General features: G+C 33.4%; 1 protein-coding gene and 1 pseudogene across 3 annotated transcripts; one reads left to right on the top strand and one right to left on the bottom strand.

Annotated features, from left to right (window-relative positions):
• Positions 1–67: 67 nt before the first annotated feature.
• Positions 68–1109, top strand: LOC133308144 (uncharacterized; annotated as a pseudogene).
• A 72-nt stretch (positions 1110–1181) lies between these two features.
• LOC133308106 (aspartic proteinase 36-like) lies at positions 1182–15630 on the bottom strand. 3 transcript variants are annotated; one of them, XM_061508701.1, is made up of 11 exons: positions 15284–15630; positions 15066–15195; positions 13858–14105; positions 12670–12897; positions 11293–11455; positions 11142–11215; positions 9470–9557; positions 7450–7485; positions 3955–4030; positions 2711–2782; positions 1182–1710 (listed from the first exon to the last, which is right to left on the bottom strand). In XM_061508701.1, the coding sequence occupies exons 1-11, from the start codon at positions 15502–15504 to the stop codon at positions 1565–1567; spliced, it is 1482 nt and encodes a 493-aa protein (XP_061364685.1). In that variant the 5' UTR covers positions 15505–15630; the 3' UTR covers positions 1182–1564. The 3 variants fall into 3 exon arrangements, with proteins under 3 accessions (XP_061364685.1, XP_061364700.1, XP_061364694.1); XM_061508716.1 differs by having other exon boundaries at positions 13858–14056; positions 15284–15421; XM_061508710.1 differs by lacking the exon at positions 7450–7485 and having other exon boundaries at positions 1184–1710.
• Between the last annotated feature and the right edge of the window lie 1071 nt (positions 15631–16701).

Raw genomic sequence — 16701 nt, 5'->3', positions numbered from 1 at the left:
CAAGATTAGGTATGATGCAACAGTAAGGTGTGATGCAGCCCATCTTACTCAGGACAAGAATGATGTGATGGGTATACTGAAGCTCAGCTATGACACCTTGCCTCCAAGATTAAAGCCCTGTTTTCCGTATTTTTGAATCTACCCCGAAGACTGATTCATGTGAGGGAATTGATGCAATTTATGGGTAGCTGAAGGCTTCGTACAACCACAACATTGGAATCCCTAATCCACCAGAACCGGAAGATGTTGCTGACTACAAAACATGTCGAATTCACTATCTTCTTCGTGACGTCTGCAAGCAAATCCTAAAAAAAATTGGAGGTTTGCACCAAGGGTAACGTTGATGACCTGAGTAATCCCTGTAGATTGTCCTTGCACAGCAAACCACATTCTTATATCTCTTCAAGCAAATTTAGTCAATCATGCGCCCGTGCCTTGTTCTTATTTTCTGAAGTGAAATACCCATATCATATTCTAAAAGGCCTCAAGTTGGCTCGCGTGCTATCCTCCAGAGGAGCATGATTTTCTTTACCATCCAGTGATTTCATTACAATGGTTCATTTAAGGTACTTGAGAATAGACACACGTGTCCGTGATATTCCAATTACAGCTTCTATATGCAACCTTTGTAATCTAGAAACGCTAGATATAAAGAAAAAGCAGCTAGTATCTCCAGTAAGAGACACATGGCGTATGGAGAGGCCAGGAGCAGCAGATATTAAACTAATGGGTAATCTCCTTAATGACTTACTCTAGGATGGCTTACTAACCTCCAAATTTTGAAATTAAGATCGCGAGAACATTACGTTATGGAGATTTATTTTGACCTAAACTGTGAAGCTGAAGAGTTCCCACAGCTTCAAGTGTTTCAGAGAGATTTGCTGTCCGAAAGTGGAGATTAGATAAAGGTGCAATGCCTCGTCTAGAACATCTGCTCATCCATACCTGCTTGTTTTATTAATAAGCTTCCCGAAGAACTATGGTCTATAACTACATCACGAGAAGTGCATGTTCTACGCCCCAATACAGAATTGGCAAACACCCTCCGGAATGTTAAGTTCAAGAATGGTTGTAAGCTCTTAATCTCATACTTAAGTCGTGCAGTTTGAATCCTTGCCTGAATTGGAGCTATTGCTTCATTCATAAGAGGTACGTCCCTCATAAGGGCTAATTTTCATTTTTAACCTTAATTCATGTTGATTATTTTACCTTCCTCAAATGCTGTAGAATACAATTACCGATGTGGACGAGTAGCAGTTATAACTTTAATTCCATATTTGACCTGTAGCATACTAGTTATACATTTGACAGAGACCCAAGCCAAGTCTAATAACATATACAGTTGGTGGTGGTGAGCTTTTGTAATTTACAGATTCACCATGGGAAGGAAAATTTTACCCACGGCGAAGGTTCCCAATGGTCGGTGTCCTCGGTTTCCTAAAAAACACATTTACAAATCATGAAAGTTCCTTAAGAAACAATTTCTCCTATTTTTTATGTCCTTTCTATTTTCAATTCCTTTAACCACAATTTTGACCTTTGTATATGTATTAGTTGCTCCATTTCAATAAATCAACTTGTGAAGTAGTGCAATTAGTAACCAGACTATCACCCAATTGGTATTTAAAGTGCAAACAGAAGAAATATAGTGGGAACCAACTAAATGAACTGTTCCCGTCCGCTCATCCTTCACTTCAATGCTTGAAGAACCTGAGATACAACATACACGAGATTATTAAATGAACAGTTATGCAAATGGAAAAAAATGCAGGCCATTCAAAATTTATCTCTTATAATGCCATTCTACCCAAACCATCTCTAAAAAGCATGCCAATAATATATTCTCTTTAATTTCAACAATTAGATATATTTAATTCAACAATTAGGCATAAGTAAGCAATCTGAAATGAAATGAGTAATTAGTGGTTAAAGGAAACACTTTATACACCAAACACCTCAATGATGAGCAAACAGATAATGTGAACTCAATCAACGATATGGAACTATGCCTTTCTCGAAATTAAAAACTAGTATTCCAAACATGGAAGATTACTGATGAAGCCAAGAATTAGACACCAAATACTAGAGAAATGCAAAGAAGCAAACTTAATTTTGCAAAATTCACGAAACATAATGACAGGGAAAATTAGCCAAATATTCATTCTTCAGTGTCCCCAGGATTTGACATCTCTCTCTCTCTCATAGACCATAGTAATAACTATCCAAGCTCGATCCCAAGATAAACCATTCACTTTAACCAAATTAAGAAGTAAAGAGAGTAAAGAGAGAAATGAAATTTTAGAGGCACTGCACATCTTACACAGGCCACATCCTACACAGGCACAAGATTATCAATGCCAACACAAATCACCTGATCCCTAGTTTGAATTTCATGGAGGTATATTTTATTAATATACTAATTTTAAATAAATTTAGACAGTGTTATAGTTAGTTTGTCTTTTGAATCTTAAAACAAGTTATAATTAGCGATAAAATATACGAACACGTAAGCACATAGCTAGAAAAGTGGACTAAATAAACTACTGTTATTCAGCACTTGGCATAAAACTGCGAAAACCACCAAATAGAAGCCTGAAGAAAGCGCAAAAGACTTTGGGGGCATGAAATTGTGCATCACCAATAAACATTTGTGAAAAAAAAAAATAACTAAAATACGAGAGATAATAAAGAACTAAGAAATGATACTCACAGTTGTACTCAGTCCATCCAATAACCTGATTTTCAAGGTCATAAAAGACAAGTTTATTTGAAAGCACTAAATCTGCAACAAACAAAAAATATAGGTGAACCTCAGAGTAAGGTCATGGAAAGCATACATTCTAGAGATCCAAAATGATTATTGATAAATCCATTAAAATTTACATAAAAAGATTAGGAAATATGTTCCACCAGTAAAAAGAAAACATTTATTGAAATATTTAGCCAGAACTTTCTTATTATGGGGTACTGAAATTAATCTTATCTCCAGTACATACATGTTTTCTCCACCACAGACTCACAATGTGGAATATAAGTTGGGATAAACTATTCTCCACACAAAAATTATTCAACACTTACAGCCCAAAGATCCATCTAAATGACAGGTCCCCAAAACAAAACCCCAACTCACATGCAAGAGGGCAACCAGCGCTATTTCTTTGGCAATTCGTCAAAGAGCCAGGCTAAGTTATTCATTTAGTTTCAATTCCAGATTCACCTTCGTATTGACAGGTTTCACTTCATCAAAATAGTTGTCATTTGCAGGTTCATATAATTAAATAAAAAACTATTCTACAAAAAACCCAAAGGTAATCAATGGCCTAAACTATACTAGTTGATCAATTCAACCTCCTTTAACCATTTTTTTGCGGAAAGAAAATTACCCATAGTAAAAGGAAGAGTATTTATATTGGGTTAATGAGTGGATAAGTACAGTAGAAGGAAATAAGGGATAAACAACAAGGAGGATGAGAAATACATTAGGGGGTGGGTAGAAAGAGTTATGCCCAGATTAACAGCTATAGCTTTTAGCCTAGTAGTAAGTGCTCGATCCAAAATGACCCTACATTGGGTCTTGCTTGCCAAGCCAAGATGTTGGCCTCTCCAAAATTCAGATGCCATCATGTTCACAAGTTTTATCTCAAAACACAGTCACAAAATCACCCTCTTTCTTTTCTTATAGGGAAATATTTTTATGTTGTAGGAAAAAAGTTACCTCATGTTGTAGAAATAAAGTTATAAGTGGGACACACAGGTAAGAGGAGAGAGAAAAAAGAGTGGTGGGACCCAACCCTTTATTGTATGTGTAGGAAAATTATTCATCTCATGTAAAATGAGATAAACATAACCCTTTCTTATAATGGCTATAGCAGTTTAATCTAAAGCCAAAAGCATTACTCAGCGAATTAGTGGTAAAACCTAATATTGGTATAGACAAAGATTACAAGAGAATACCTCCCAATAAAGTCATATTCTTACTGTCTCTTGATTGTGTCCCACTATTTTGCCAACCAATGCACCAGAAATCTCCCTGCAGAGATGCACATTAGAATTTAATTTTAAGTAAGATATATAAGGATAATGAATATTAAAATTGTTGACATATAAAGATAAATGATTAGAAAGCATAAAATGTAAGCCCTGCATGCTTTCACATGGAATGAATATGGGGACACGAGCAGATAAGATTGACGTCATTCACCAAAGATTAGAATAAGAACCATGGGAGAAGGTATTTCGCTACTTTTGTTTCAAAGCTCATTATAAACGAAACTTCAGAAACAAAATATGTAATATCCCATATTTTTATTAACTTTAACCTTATGCCTTTTAGTTTAATTGAGAAGCTCAAACTTTTAAGTTTCGAGGGCGAAACTTCTTTTAAGGAGGGTAGAATGTAATATCCCAGGAAAATAATAGTAATTTATAATACAATAAATTAATAATACTAATAAATTATAAATTAGTAATAATAATAATGGGTGATAAATTGTGATTATTTGATTGATCATTATGCTTTAATGTTTGATTATTTGATTGCTAATGTTTGATTGGATTATGATGAGTCAACAAACATAAATTGTTTAGATATGATGAGTCAGCATTGAGTCAGTAATGTATGAAGCCAATATCTGAGTCAAATACATCAATAAAGAAAAAGGAAATAAATGCACGAAACCCATATCTGAATCCAAAACTTCAACTATAAATAGAGGCCTAACCTAACCAAACCAATTCACTCTGAATCCTCAATAATTCTCAACCACTCTTCTTCTCCTCTACACTCTCTCTTTCTCTCTCCTCACTTTAAATTTTTATTTTTATTATTATCTTTCTTTGGTTACCAACCGCTTCTCTTTCCCAAGTTGTAGAAGTCACCAAACACGGAGACTAGGTAATCCTAATCTCTAGGTGGTTGTAGATTTGTTGTGTATGAAATTTTATTGGGTGTAATCCTAATCCTTATGTTATAATTTTGTTTGAAGTTTATTAATAGTAATCCTAATCTCTAGGTGGTTGTAGATTCGTTGTGTATGAAATTTTATTGTGTGTATCCTAATCTTTAGGTAGTTATATGTTTGATATGTGTAATCCTAATCCTTTGGTTATAATTTTGTTTGAAGTTTATTAATAGTAATCCTAATCCCTAGAAAGTCATAGGTTATATTGATATGAATTTTGGTATATGTAATCCTATTTGTAGGTTATTTCTTTTATATAAAACTTGGATGTAATCCTAATCCCTAGGTGTTTAGGTTATCTCTATTATATGAAATTTGGGCATAATCCTTATATGTAATCCGTAGATGTTCTTAATAGTTTGGTATGAACATTTCTATATATATATAGGTATTTGTTTTTTTAAATTTAGATTACTACATATGATAATTAAAATATTTTGGAAAACTTTTATTATTTCAGAATTATGATTATGTGCAATATATGATATAAACTTTTATTTTAGAAATTATGATTATGTGCAATATATGATATAAAATGTTATTATTTTAGAAATTATAATTACGTGCAATATATGGTATAAGATTTAATTCATGTGCAATATATGGATCTTATTGAATAATTATGAAAACTATGGAATTATACTACTCTTTAAGAAAAACTTTCCAAATATGTGTTTTAATGATTGAATTTGAATATTTATATTATTAATAACTATGATAATTGATGTGATGGGATTATTTGAATGACGATGATTGGATTTGGATTTTTCTATGATGAATGTTGAAGATTTGAATTATTATATCCTTGAATAAATTGGAAAGTTATGATGAGGATCGGATTTGGATTTTACTGTGATGAATGTTGAAGATTTGAATTATCATATCCTTGAATAAATTGGAAAGTTATGATGATGATCGGATTTGGATTTTACTGTGATGACTGTTGAAGATTTGAATTATCATATCCTTGAATAAATTGGAAAGTTATTATGATGATCGGATTTGGATTTTATTATGATGGATGTTGAAGATTTGAATTGTTATATAAATTCAAAAATTTATGATAATAGTTGTTTGAATTATGATACTTTGGAAAATTATAATGCCCTTGAGTAACTCATTTAGAGATGATAATACTTAAAGAATAAATAATTATGATTGAATCTTTCCTGATTGTGTGTGTTTGTAATAAATTAATAGTGGGAGGATAGCTTTGGGATGGTACCTCCCAAGGTGATGAACACAACTTTTGGGCTTTATGCCTCCGATGTGAAACTGATGTGAAAAAGATTATATCCGTTCTTTCCAAAGTGGTGTCTGGCAGGGTTCCCCGGGATACTAGTAGCAACTTTGAAAAGAGGTGTGCACACTAGGAAGATGTGAATTGATTATGGCCAATGTGATTTGTTTGTGACTGGCAGGGTTTCCCGGGTCTACCATGGTTCTCTTCCCACTAAGTACAATGAACTTAAACATGATTAATAATGAAATGTTATTTGATTTGATTATGATGAATGTCATTGAGTTGTGAATATTACCATTTATGTAATATTATGATTAATGTTGTGCTGAATATGTTAGTTGATAATTACCAAATACATTAAATGCACTTAATAAAGATAAATATTATATAATGGAATTTTGATTATTATATTCATATTTGATTTGATTAATGTGGAACTGATTTGAACACTATTTGATATTTGATTTAATTTGTTATTAATTACATTAATTGTATTTGATTGGGATTAACAGCTTTGCTGACTTTTGTGTTTGTTGACTGTAATGATCTTGCGGCTGCGGGGGAGTAGATTTTCAGTAAATCAGGTTGCAAGGATGGGGCTAGCAGTGGGCAGTGAGGATACGACTCAGGATTTCTAGCTGTAATAAATATTATGTATAAAAAAAAAACTGTAGTCTTAGATTTTTATTTGAATCTAATAGAGTTAGCCTTGCACTTGTCCCTGTACAGGTGCGGCGGTAACACTTTCCAAATTCGATTATTCTGAACTTCCGCTGTTATTTATAAAATTATTGAATTTATTTATGCTATTATAAATTGTTAGAATTTGGGGTGTTACAAAATATAATTCTAAAGTAAAGAGCACTAAAGAATTATTCATTTATGGCTCCATAATACCAACCAGGAGAATCTGAGATAAAATTCAAAATGAGATTTCAGCAATATTGTTGTATGAGTGAGTGTTCATGATGCCTTTGATATGGTTGCTCGTTTTAAAAGAACCACAAGGCCTAGGATATTTCTTAATGGATACGAAGCACAGAAGTTTACTCAGTTATTTTTGTTCTCATAGAATAGGAAATTTTATTAGAGAGAAAAAGAAGGTACAACTAGGAGTTAGGTAAAACAGAAAATTCTAGAAGGAACATGAAAAATCAAAAGAATGCAGCAAGGCTTCCAAGTCTGTTGCATGAAAAGCTAAGACAGGAGATTAAACGACTAAGAGAGGCAAGAAGGCTACATAACTGAAATGCAAAGGATCCAAATGAAAGGCCAACAGAACTACAAGAACAAACAGCATATTCGAGATTAACAAAAATAAAAAAGATAGGAATTTTTTTGGACAATAAAGTAAATTAGGTTCCAAATCCAGCAGAAAGGCTAAATACTAACGCTAAATCAATAATAGACAGCATTTTTGGAGTACTACAGTAACTAATAATGGAAGAAATAGTACATTTCAGAAACAACTATGCATTTGTTGCCTAGGTGAGGCAAGTTAAGCTACATTCCACTTAGTAAAGCTAAAGAGGCACATGTGTGTCTTGATCTCTGACTTCAAGAGCATTTAAGCATGCATTTATGAATGTTGTTGTAAAGAACCAATTCAACCCAAAAGCTTAAGCTGATGGGTGGGGGCCTTTTAATAGTTTATACTATTCTCTAACACGCCCCCCACACGAAAGTCTACTGGACTTGAAATACACAGGCCCACCTACCTATGCGAAGAAAATTCCACAAGAAAAAGTAAGAGGCGGTGAGGATCGAACCCGGGACACGAGGCTCTGATACCATGTAAAGAACCAATTCAACCCAATAGTTTAAACTCTTGGGTTGAATTAGTTCTTTACGGTTGTCTTCTAAAGTCACTGTAGATTCAAATTAAGGCACATTAATGAACCCACTCACTCTTCCCCAATTGCTTAAATCATCTACAAAGGTGATTCTAGGGCGTACAGTTTGACTTCTAAGGCCTTTGTTTGCAAATACGGTAGCCTGCAGATATATTAAAATATCTTGTGCTATACGTGTAATGAAGTAAAATAAAAACTACTATAGAAGAATGTTGGAAAATTGTTTTGCAAAAATATGACAAAACCTGCTAAGTACCAAACATTGATTTACGAAGTGTCTGGAAAAGTTATTATAAAACTATTGCGATGATCTAAAATTAAAATAATAATAATAATAATAAGGTTAAGAAGATTTTAGAATAGGAAAAGATAATAATACACAAGTTTTGTTTGCAACTCATGAAGGCAATCTGGAACTCTCTAAACTAATTTTGGGGATCAATTGATAGCATACAAAAGGTTTTTAACATGCAATGTGGGCATTTTGGGCAGAAGCAACTTTTGGCCAGAACACAGTTTGGGAAAGATTTATTTTCGTTCTAATTTAACAATTTGTTCTCATTAAAACTATATATATTTATTGTCACTTTGGTATCCCTCTAAAATTTGGGGTAAAAAATTAGATAAGTTTTCTATACAATTTTTCGAAATAAAACAACATGCAATGCATTCTTTTTTTATTTTGGTAGTTTCACACCTATAAGTAATTTTACATAATACTATATATCCAAACATTGTATTCTTACAAAATTTCTATTACGTGAATATTCTCAAAGGTAAAACTCATTCATCCAAAAGTAATTTTAGACCAATTTATAACCTTATAAAAAACAAAATCAGCAAAAGGCCATAGAATTTCTAAACTAGATCACAACAAAAAAGTTCAAAATATTGCTTAAAAGATGCCATATTGGACAAACATTAGAGAACCCAAAGAATTAGTGTGTTAAAACAGCAAGTAGTAGTAGTAGCAAGGACTCGAGTTCGAGACCTTGTGTATGCAGAAAATCTCCGCTGGGAGACTCACCTGCCAATGCTAGGTAACCTACCTGGGTCGGACTGGACATAGTCGGGGCGAAGCCCCGAAAACCAGTGGAGCAATCCAAAAAAAAAAACAGCAAGTAGTCATTATTAGCAAGTGCAGTTTTTAAAAAGTGATGAATTTCAATGACAGTACATGTCATTCTATGTCTCACCATATATTATAAATGGCCATTATAAAACCGAAATCAGAATTAGTAGTTGTAGTGTACCTCAAACAGAAAGCTTATAAAACACTTAAGAAAAGGATACCAACCATGACGCATGAGCAATATATAATGACAGAAAAGGCTAATAGGTCCCAAAACACGCCCAATAAACCTCTGATAACCATAAAAACAAAGATCTAATAAGATTTGCCATGTACTTACAGATGGAAATAAATAATCATGCGGATAAACCTTCAAGGAGAGTCCATTTTCAAAATAAAAGGTGACAGCTGGAAATCCATCATCAACACTGCAACATAAAATCAAACAGCCATCACACACCTAAATGGAGCTGATACTGACGTAAAGGCATAGGATATACAAAGGAAGCAGTCCAGTTATTGAAGCACTCCAACAATACATAAATAAGAAGTTCGGAAAACTAAACCAACAAAATATTGTAACTTCAGAAACATCATGAAAGGCATCAGTCACATCATCAAGAAACCATTAGCAGTAAATACATTATTTATAAGAAGTTAAGAACCATGTGACACAAGTTCTTGGTTACTTATCTGACTATAATATAGTTTACTCAATTACAAAAGAGAATAACACAATGTATTTTTCTTACAATCATAGCTGATAGCTCCATGCTTGAGGCAAATGCTTTTTTAACACAATTATATATCAGTGTTACTTTATTTTTTATATTTATATCAGTGTTTTTAAAAGCATAATAACAGCATAAGTCGCAAACAGTAGCTGCAGATGAAAGTGAGCACATTAACATGTTCAAATAGAAATCATAAAACAATTTTTGAACCAATACAGTAAAACAAGCTACAGAAATATAAGGAAATAACAAGAAATTTCAGACCAAACATTCATGAATATGTCTTACAATGAAAAGAGAGAAATATACAATCAAGAGGATGAGACCAAAGTTCTATGTAAGGTAACAGTAAGATTTTCCAAAGTGGAACTACAAAGGGAGAGAGTGAATAGTCCTATCAGGGAAAACTTGCTATGCCATGAAAAAGATAATTGAAGATCCTAGAATATAACCTCAAACACCAACCACGGGAGTTGCCAATGGTTATTGGCAGCAAGCTCAAATAATGCCAGAATGGTGTTGCAATTTCCATATTGAAGTGTGGCTGGCAGCAATTTAAAGAGATAATAATAAAATAATGACAGGGATGATTGAAGAACAGAGATGATACTAATGGAACTGGTCTGATTAATTTAATGGTGATCTCAGTCTGGTTTAAGAAGGTTTCTAGCCTGACAATTTTCAAAGGACACAAAAACACTAATTCCATTGAAGCAGCAGAACAGTTGGTCAAAAGTCAAAACCACTTCTAATGTATTTTCTTCCAGTCTTTTTGGTTTATTTTACCACACATTGCTGAAGGTCAATTGTACCTAGCACAGAGGAGACAAAAGCTCACCTCCCCTGCCATTTTCAATGCAGGGCATGCCATACGCCATAGACACCACAGCTATGGCAGTGCAACCGTGCCATGTTCAACTGTCAAGCGAAAGAAGGTTAAGGGAAGTAACCTACAAAAACACCAAGCCATGACGCTATGGCAGTGCTATTTACAACATTGCCAACCCTGAACCACCATCATCAAAACAACACCCACACACTTTAGGCCCTTCCAAACCTAATCATAAAAGAAGAATTCTTCCAAAGCCTGTAAACCAAAGTAAACTGCCAAAACACCTGCACTTGTTCCAACCCACAGCGAAACACTATATACATACAATATGCATGCATACATATTTCTTTTCAGATGTGTATTCAAGCAACAAAAGATTATAATAAACCCCCGGCTATAGCATCAACAAAGCACAAGGATTGGTGAATGCATGTTATGCATCATACCTCCCAGTATATTGAAAGCACGTATACTCATCATGGAGAGTCTGAACTTTTAAGTCGGGTTGCTGAGAAATTATCTAACAAGAGAAAGTAATTCAAACAACTGTAAAAGCAATTGTAATGTAGATTTACAAAAAGTCAGACTCTTATATACCTTATATACTAGTGGCTCATAAATCCCTTCAGGTAGATATGCCAAGGTTGTACCAATGTCAATAATTGTCCCTTTTTTGTCCCCTTGCTCAGATGCATCTGTTGATAGACTAAGGAAAGTATGGCCAACTTGAACCGCCGTCATATTGACATTGTAATGTGGCCTAAAACACATTTTAAATGTCATTTATTTCAAAAATGGACTTCTGTAAACTAATATCTGAATAGAAGAGACACTCTAGGTATCAAAGTAAACAAAATTATCTGCGCATAAAGAAATTGGGCAACATCCAGCAAATGAGAAGCATGGACATGAACATTAGACAGAGATATCTTGTTTTTCATTTAGAAAAAAGGGGAAAAGGGTAAAGTGTTGATTCTTATGGATGAAAAACTCAAAGATTAAAGATCCCTGAAACAATGAAATTAAACTTGATTTTACACCAGAAAATCCTACTGCCTGCTTCAAATTTACATTCCACAATAGAAATCTCCAATTATAGTTTTATTCATGGTGCTTTTAGCTTGAAATTTCTTATAAACAAAAATATTAATGCTGCTGGGACAATGACCTCATTAACCTGTTAAAGGATGCATTCCATTTAGAGCGTAGATGTTGAGACATCACATGCAACTAATGACTCTAGCAAAAGTCAGTAATCAATATGTGAAACATGGGATCCGGAAAATGAAGGACAAGCTAGGTTAGAGATACATATGTTGCTCACATGAAAAGACAACTGAAATCAAACAAGACTAACAAAAAGGACCACCAAATAATCAAGAATAGCTGCATTTAAAAGTGTTAAGGAAACAGAAAATGCAAGATTTAGTGATTTAAACACATTACAATGTAGCCCCATATAGGTTCTCTGGTAGAAGAGATCATGAGGAGGATCTGAATAAATTATAGAAAAAGATTACTGCAGCCACTACAAACAGATGAAACAAGTTTTCTTAATAATCTTCTTTCTTTAAGCCTTGAACTTATTTTAATTATAATATTGCAGACCAACGCCAAGCATTTAGAGATCTTTTTCCCCCCTTTTCTGGACAAATGAATTAATTTCACAAGGCATAATTTGGGGTTGACTTTCTCTAAGAGTTGACATAATAATCTAAGTTGATCTGTAAGCCATTAATGATAATAGTCCACAAGCCCAAATGTGAATTAGAAACTGTTCATGTGCGACAGTCAATAATAGAAGCAACATGTTATATTCTGGCATAGAATTATAATATTTGCACAACATATAATGTGAACACTCCAACAAAAACATGATTAGAAATCTAAAAATAATTTATCCCTAAAAGAATAATTAATAACACTATAAGAAAAACTAATATCATTTTGAAGTGTATTGAACAAATGGCATACTGGTCTGGTAATAATGGAGTCAAGTTCACTTTAGGTTGCACAACATGCCCAATAGCAAATATACCACCTCCATTTACTCCATTTAAGCAATGAGCAAACATCTTTTTCACTTTTCCAGAAGAAGCAAGTTGTGAAATCAATGAAGAATTAGCCTTTCCGAATCCAAGTATTCCATCAAGTGCTTCTTCGTTTGAAGAACTTAGATCTCCAGACTGTCTAGCACCACACCTGCAAAACAACAAAACTTACATTTTAAATATAAAAGGCGGGACAAATAAGAACCAAAGGATATATTTCAATACACAAAGTTAAATTATCATACACAATAAGAATCACGAGGAAAACATTATAACATAAGTGCCTCCAGAATCACATAAAGCAGTTTTAGAATTAGGAAAGGTATTTCTTGGAGTGTGCCATACATTAAGGTGTTTAATTCACTGCCTCAATATTCATTAGACCATATTACTTAAGGCATGTTGGATAAAAGTGAAGAATTTAGCAATGAAGGATTTTAACCAAAATTGTATTAAAGGAAGAAAAGAGCATTTAATATATCTAATAAGGCTAAAACAAAGGAAATTACTGTCCAGGAAATATTTGTTGCTGATACAATCTGTGACTGCCGGTGTGCTAAATTATTCAGCATTTTTTCACTTAAATTTATTTTCATCATGAGTAAGGTTCACATTTTACCACTTTTCTCATCAAAACTTCAGTAAATTTCAGCTTGGAACACAACAAACGTTGGACCGAGAGAAGTACAGGCCTACATCAATATCATTGTCAGCAATCTCACTCTCAATCTTACTCCAACTGGCAGCTGACCCAAACCTCTAATCGAAGTTATGTCTTTCCTCAGGCACCAATATTGATTTCGGTGATAACCTTCTATGCTTCTTAATGAAACAAAAAGTCTACTCAACAATTTTGAAAAGCTATACCTGCACTCATCAATACTCAAGTACACCCACTTTTATTTTAAGATAATATCCAAATATGAGAAATTATGTTATTGCAACTAAAGCAACGTATTACATTACTATAAACAAACATGTGTGTGAAGATTCATGTCAGTAAATGTTTCTGTGTTCATGTGAAATTAATGTCCACTAACGACAATAGATCAAATGTAATAGGAATCCATAAATACATAGTACCATGCATTAATGCCATAAGAAAACTCACCCAAATATAACACTTCCATTAGCCGAAGCAGTTTTAAGGTCCCCAGACACTTGATCATATTGTACAACATCCTTCACAAAGTAACCTGCAGTGGAGCTCCCATCACCATATATCTCCAGATATGGACATGAAATATTGGCAGTGCATCCAGTCAGAAGACCCCCATTTATCTCTTTGCAAAATTCTTGATCACATGGAACTAAAATACCAGAGGAGGATTCCTTTATGTCGTAAAGTGTAAGGTCCATCTTTGATACCCAAAGAAAAGAAATTCGAATGAATAAGAACATTAGTGTTGACTAGAGGCTATACATGATTCAACCATACGAGAAATTCTTGGTTAGGCACGGTCTACCATAGGCACTTAAATCATTATTTGACATGTGCAAAGTTGTTAGGACCATGATAGAAATACATCTATGATTAAAAACGTTTTTCCATGTGTCAAATAATAATTTGGGTGTCTAAGAGATTACGCGGTAGACTATGCCTAACTAAAAATTCCTCTACGCAATCATGTGGATAACAATGTTCTAGATTTAACTTATTAGAAAGTTAAATAATAAAAAATGCACAACCGAGTGCTATAAAGCTCCGACTATGTGGAGAGTCAGCTATAGTAGACAACCTGACCTTACATTTGCAAAAGGCTGAATACATGAATTGAATCTATGAACTCCAGGTCACATGGAAACAAAACAACAACAACAGTTGTGCCAAGCTCCTTTTCAAAGTTAAATAATAAAAACAATAATAATAATAATGAAGGGGGAATTACAACAGTCCCCCATTTTTTTTCCTGGGTACTGTTACCTTGATGGATTGTTAAATATTTATTGATTACTAGAATGGTACTTTAAACAATTATAAATCTCTAGAAGTATGAGAGATACTTAGTTACACTTGGTGTAAAACAACCTTCTTACACTATATCACTATGTGTGTGAGTGTGCACGTGCTACATGAACTATGTGGGCTACCATTATCATTCACTTCAGCTAAAAATTTTAATTTTTTAGATATTGATTATTGTTAGAGGAGGGATAGCAGAAGATATTACACTGTAACGTAAGAGGATCCTCTTACATCAAGTGTGCCTAAGAATGAGTCAAAGAAGTATCCTAATTATATCATCAATCAATAAAAGTTTAACAACTCATCAAACATAGCTTAAAAAACTCCATATGGAAGATGGAAAAGAGACATACACCAAGGTTGCTTCTGGTGGGACATTCTCTGCACTGAATGCAATTAACCCACATAATATCACTCCCAGTATCAACCTGTAAATAATAATCCTTTGGAGGCGTTCCAATCTCAATTTTAGCATAATAAAGTCTACAAATAAAATAAAAAAAAGCATAATCAACAATCAATCAAGAAATCAAAACTCAAAGGAAAACAATCCTAATTTTGAAATACTCACCCGACGGCGTCGGGGCGACCGCTGCCGCCCAAGGGTAGGTCGACGCCGGCGAGAAGAGAGAGCTGGCGGCGGTAGTCATGGGCCTTGAGGGCAGAGAGAGAGCGGTCCTGGCCGGCGTATTTGTATTTGACGCTGAAAACGCCGTGGTTGGCGCCAACACTCGAAATCAGCGACAACAACATTAACAGCAAACACACTGAGAATCTTCTTCTGCAAACCATGATCACCAGTCACCACAATCCTCTCTCTCTCTCTCTCTCTCTCTCTCTCTCTCTCTCTCTCTCTCTCTCTCTCTCTCTCTCTATGCAACGAATTTTCTGCGTGTTTTGAAGACTGGGGTGAGTCTTTGTTTGTGCTAAGAGTTGTTTGTAGCTTGAAATTTCTGCGGTTGTGTTCTAATTTAGAATTTGGGACCCACACGTAGGAGAATCAAGAATACGATTGGGGGCGGGTTAATTTTTCAATGTTAATTTTAGATTTACCAAATTAATAAAGAGATGTGTAATTATACACTTATACACTTACGGAGCAATATATTAATTAATGAAAAAATGATCTAAAATTAAGAAGTTATTGTATAAGTTCCCTACCAAATTATATAGTAACATTACTTATTAAGAAAATATATTAGTAGTTAATTAAGATAGTTTACTTTCTCTTAAAATTAAAAGCTTAGCATAAAAAACAATCAATGCAATAAAATTATTTTAATAACCTTGTTCAATTTGCCAACAGTCGAAACTTAATTATATAAGTTCCAAGGGGGCGTTAGAGTGACATTACTAATTAATAAACTTTATTAGTTATTAAGATACTTTATTGTTTTTCTTAAAATTACAAGCTTAGCACAAGATAACCAGCCCAATAAAATCACTTAAATAATCTCATTTAATTTGTTAATATTTTATTTTATATAATTTTAAGCATGAGAATAAAAGAATTATACCTATTTTTATACTCTCAATAATATAAGACTCAGAAATATAATATAATATCATAATATAAAGGAGCAAATAAACACCTATATAAATATTATCAAGTGTTTTGTATTTAATTGTATAAATAGCATAATAATATAAGGTCATCTTATTCGGTGTTTGTTGTAACTTGTAAGTAAAATATAACATACTAACATGAAAAGAGCTTATTTGAAAAGGAAAAAAAAAAGTTTTATTAAAAACTAATCAAGTATTCATCTCAAAATAACAGTGATGATAATACTAGTGACAGATATAATGATTATAATATCATTAACGACAATGATAATAATAGGAAAGAATTCTTTCATGTCATGTGATCTCATATGAGATGATCTTAACCATCCATAAACAAATAGCACTGTAAGATAAAGTTTTGAGGTAAAAAATGACAAAATGGTACTGTTAATTTAACTATAAACAATTGAGATCATTTCATAT

This window comes from Gastrolobium bilobum, unplaced genomic scaffold, assembly GCF_033153095.1.
Source record: "Gastrolobium bilobum isolate Gb01-03AN ecotype WA unplaced genomic scaffold, APGP_CSIRO_Gbil_v1 utg4171, whole genome shotgun sequence".
Classification (NCBI taxonomy): Eukaryota; Viridiplantae; Streptophyta; class Magnoliopsida; order Fabales; family Fabaceae; genus Gastrolobium; species Gastrolobium bilobum.
The sequence above is the reverse complement of the archived record's forward strand: the minus strand, read 5'-3'. Positions and strand labels throughout refer to the sequence as shown.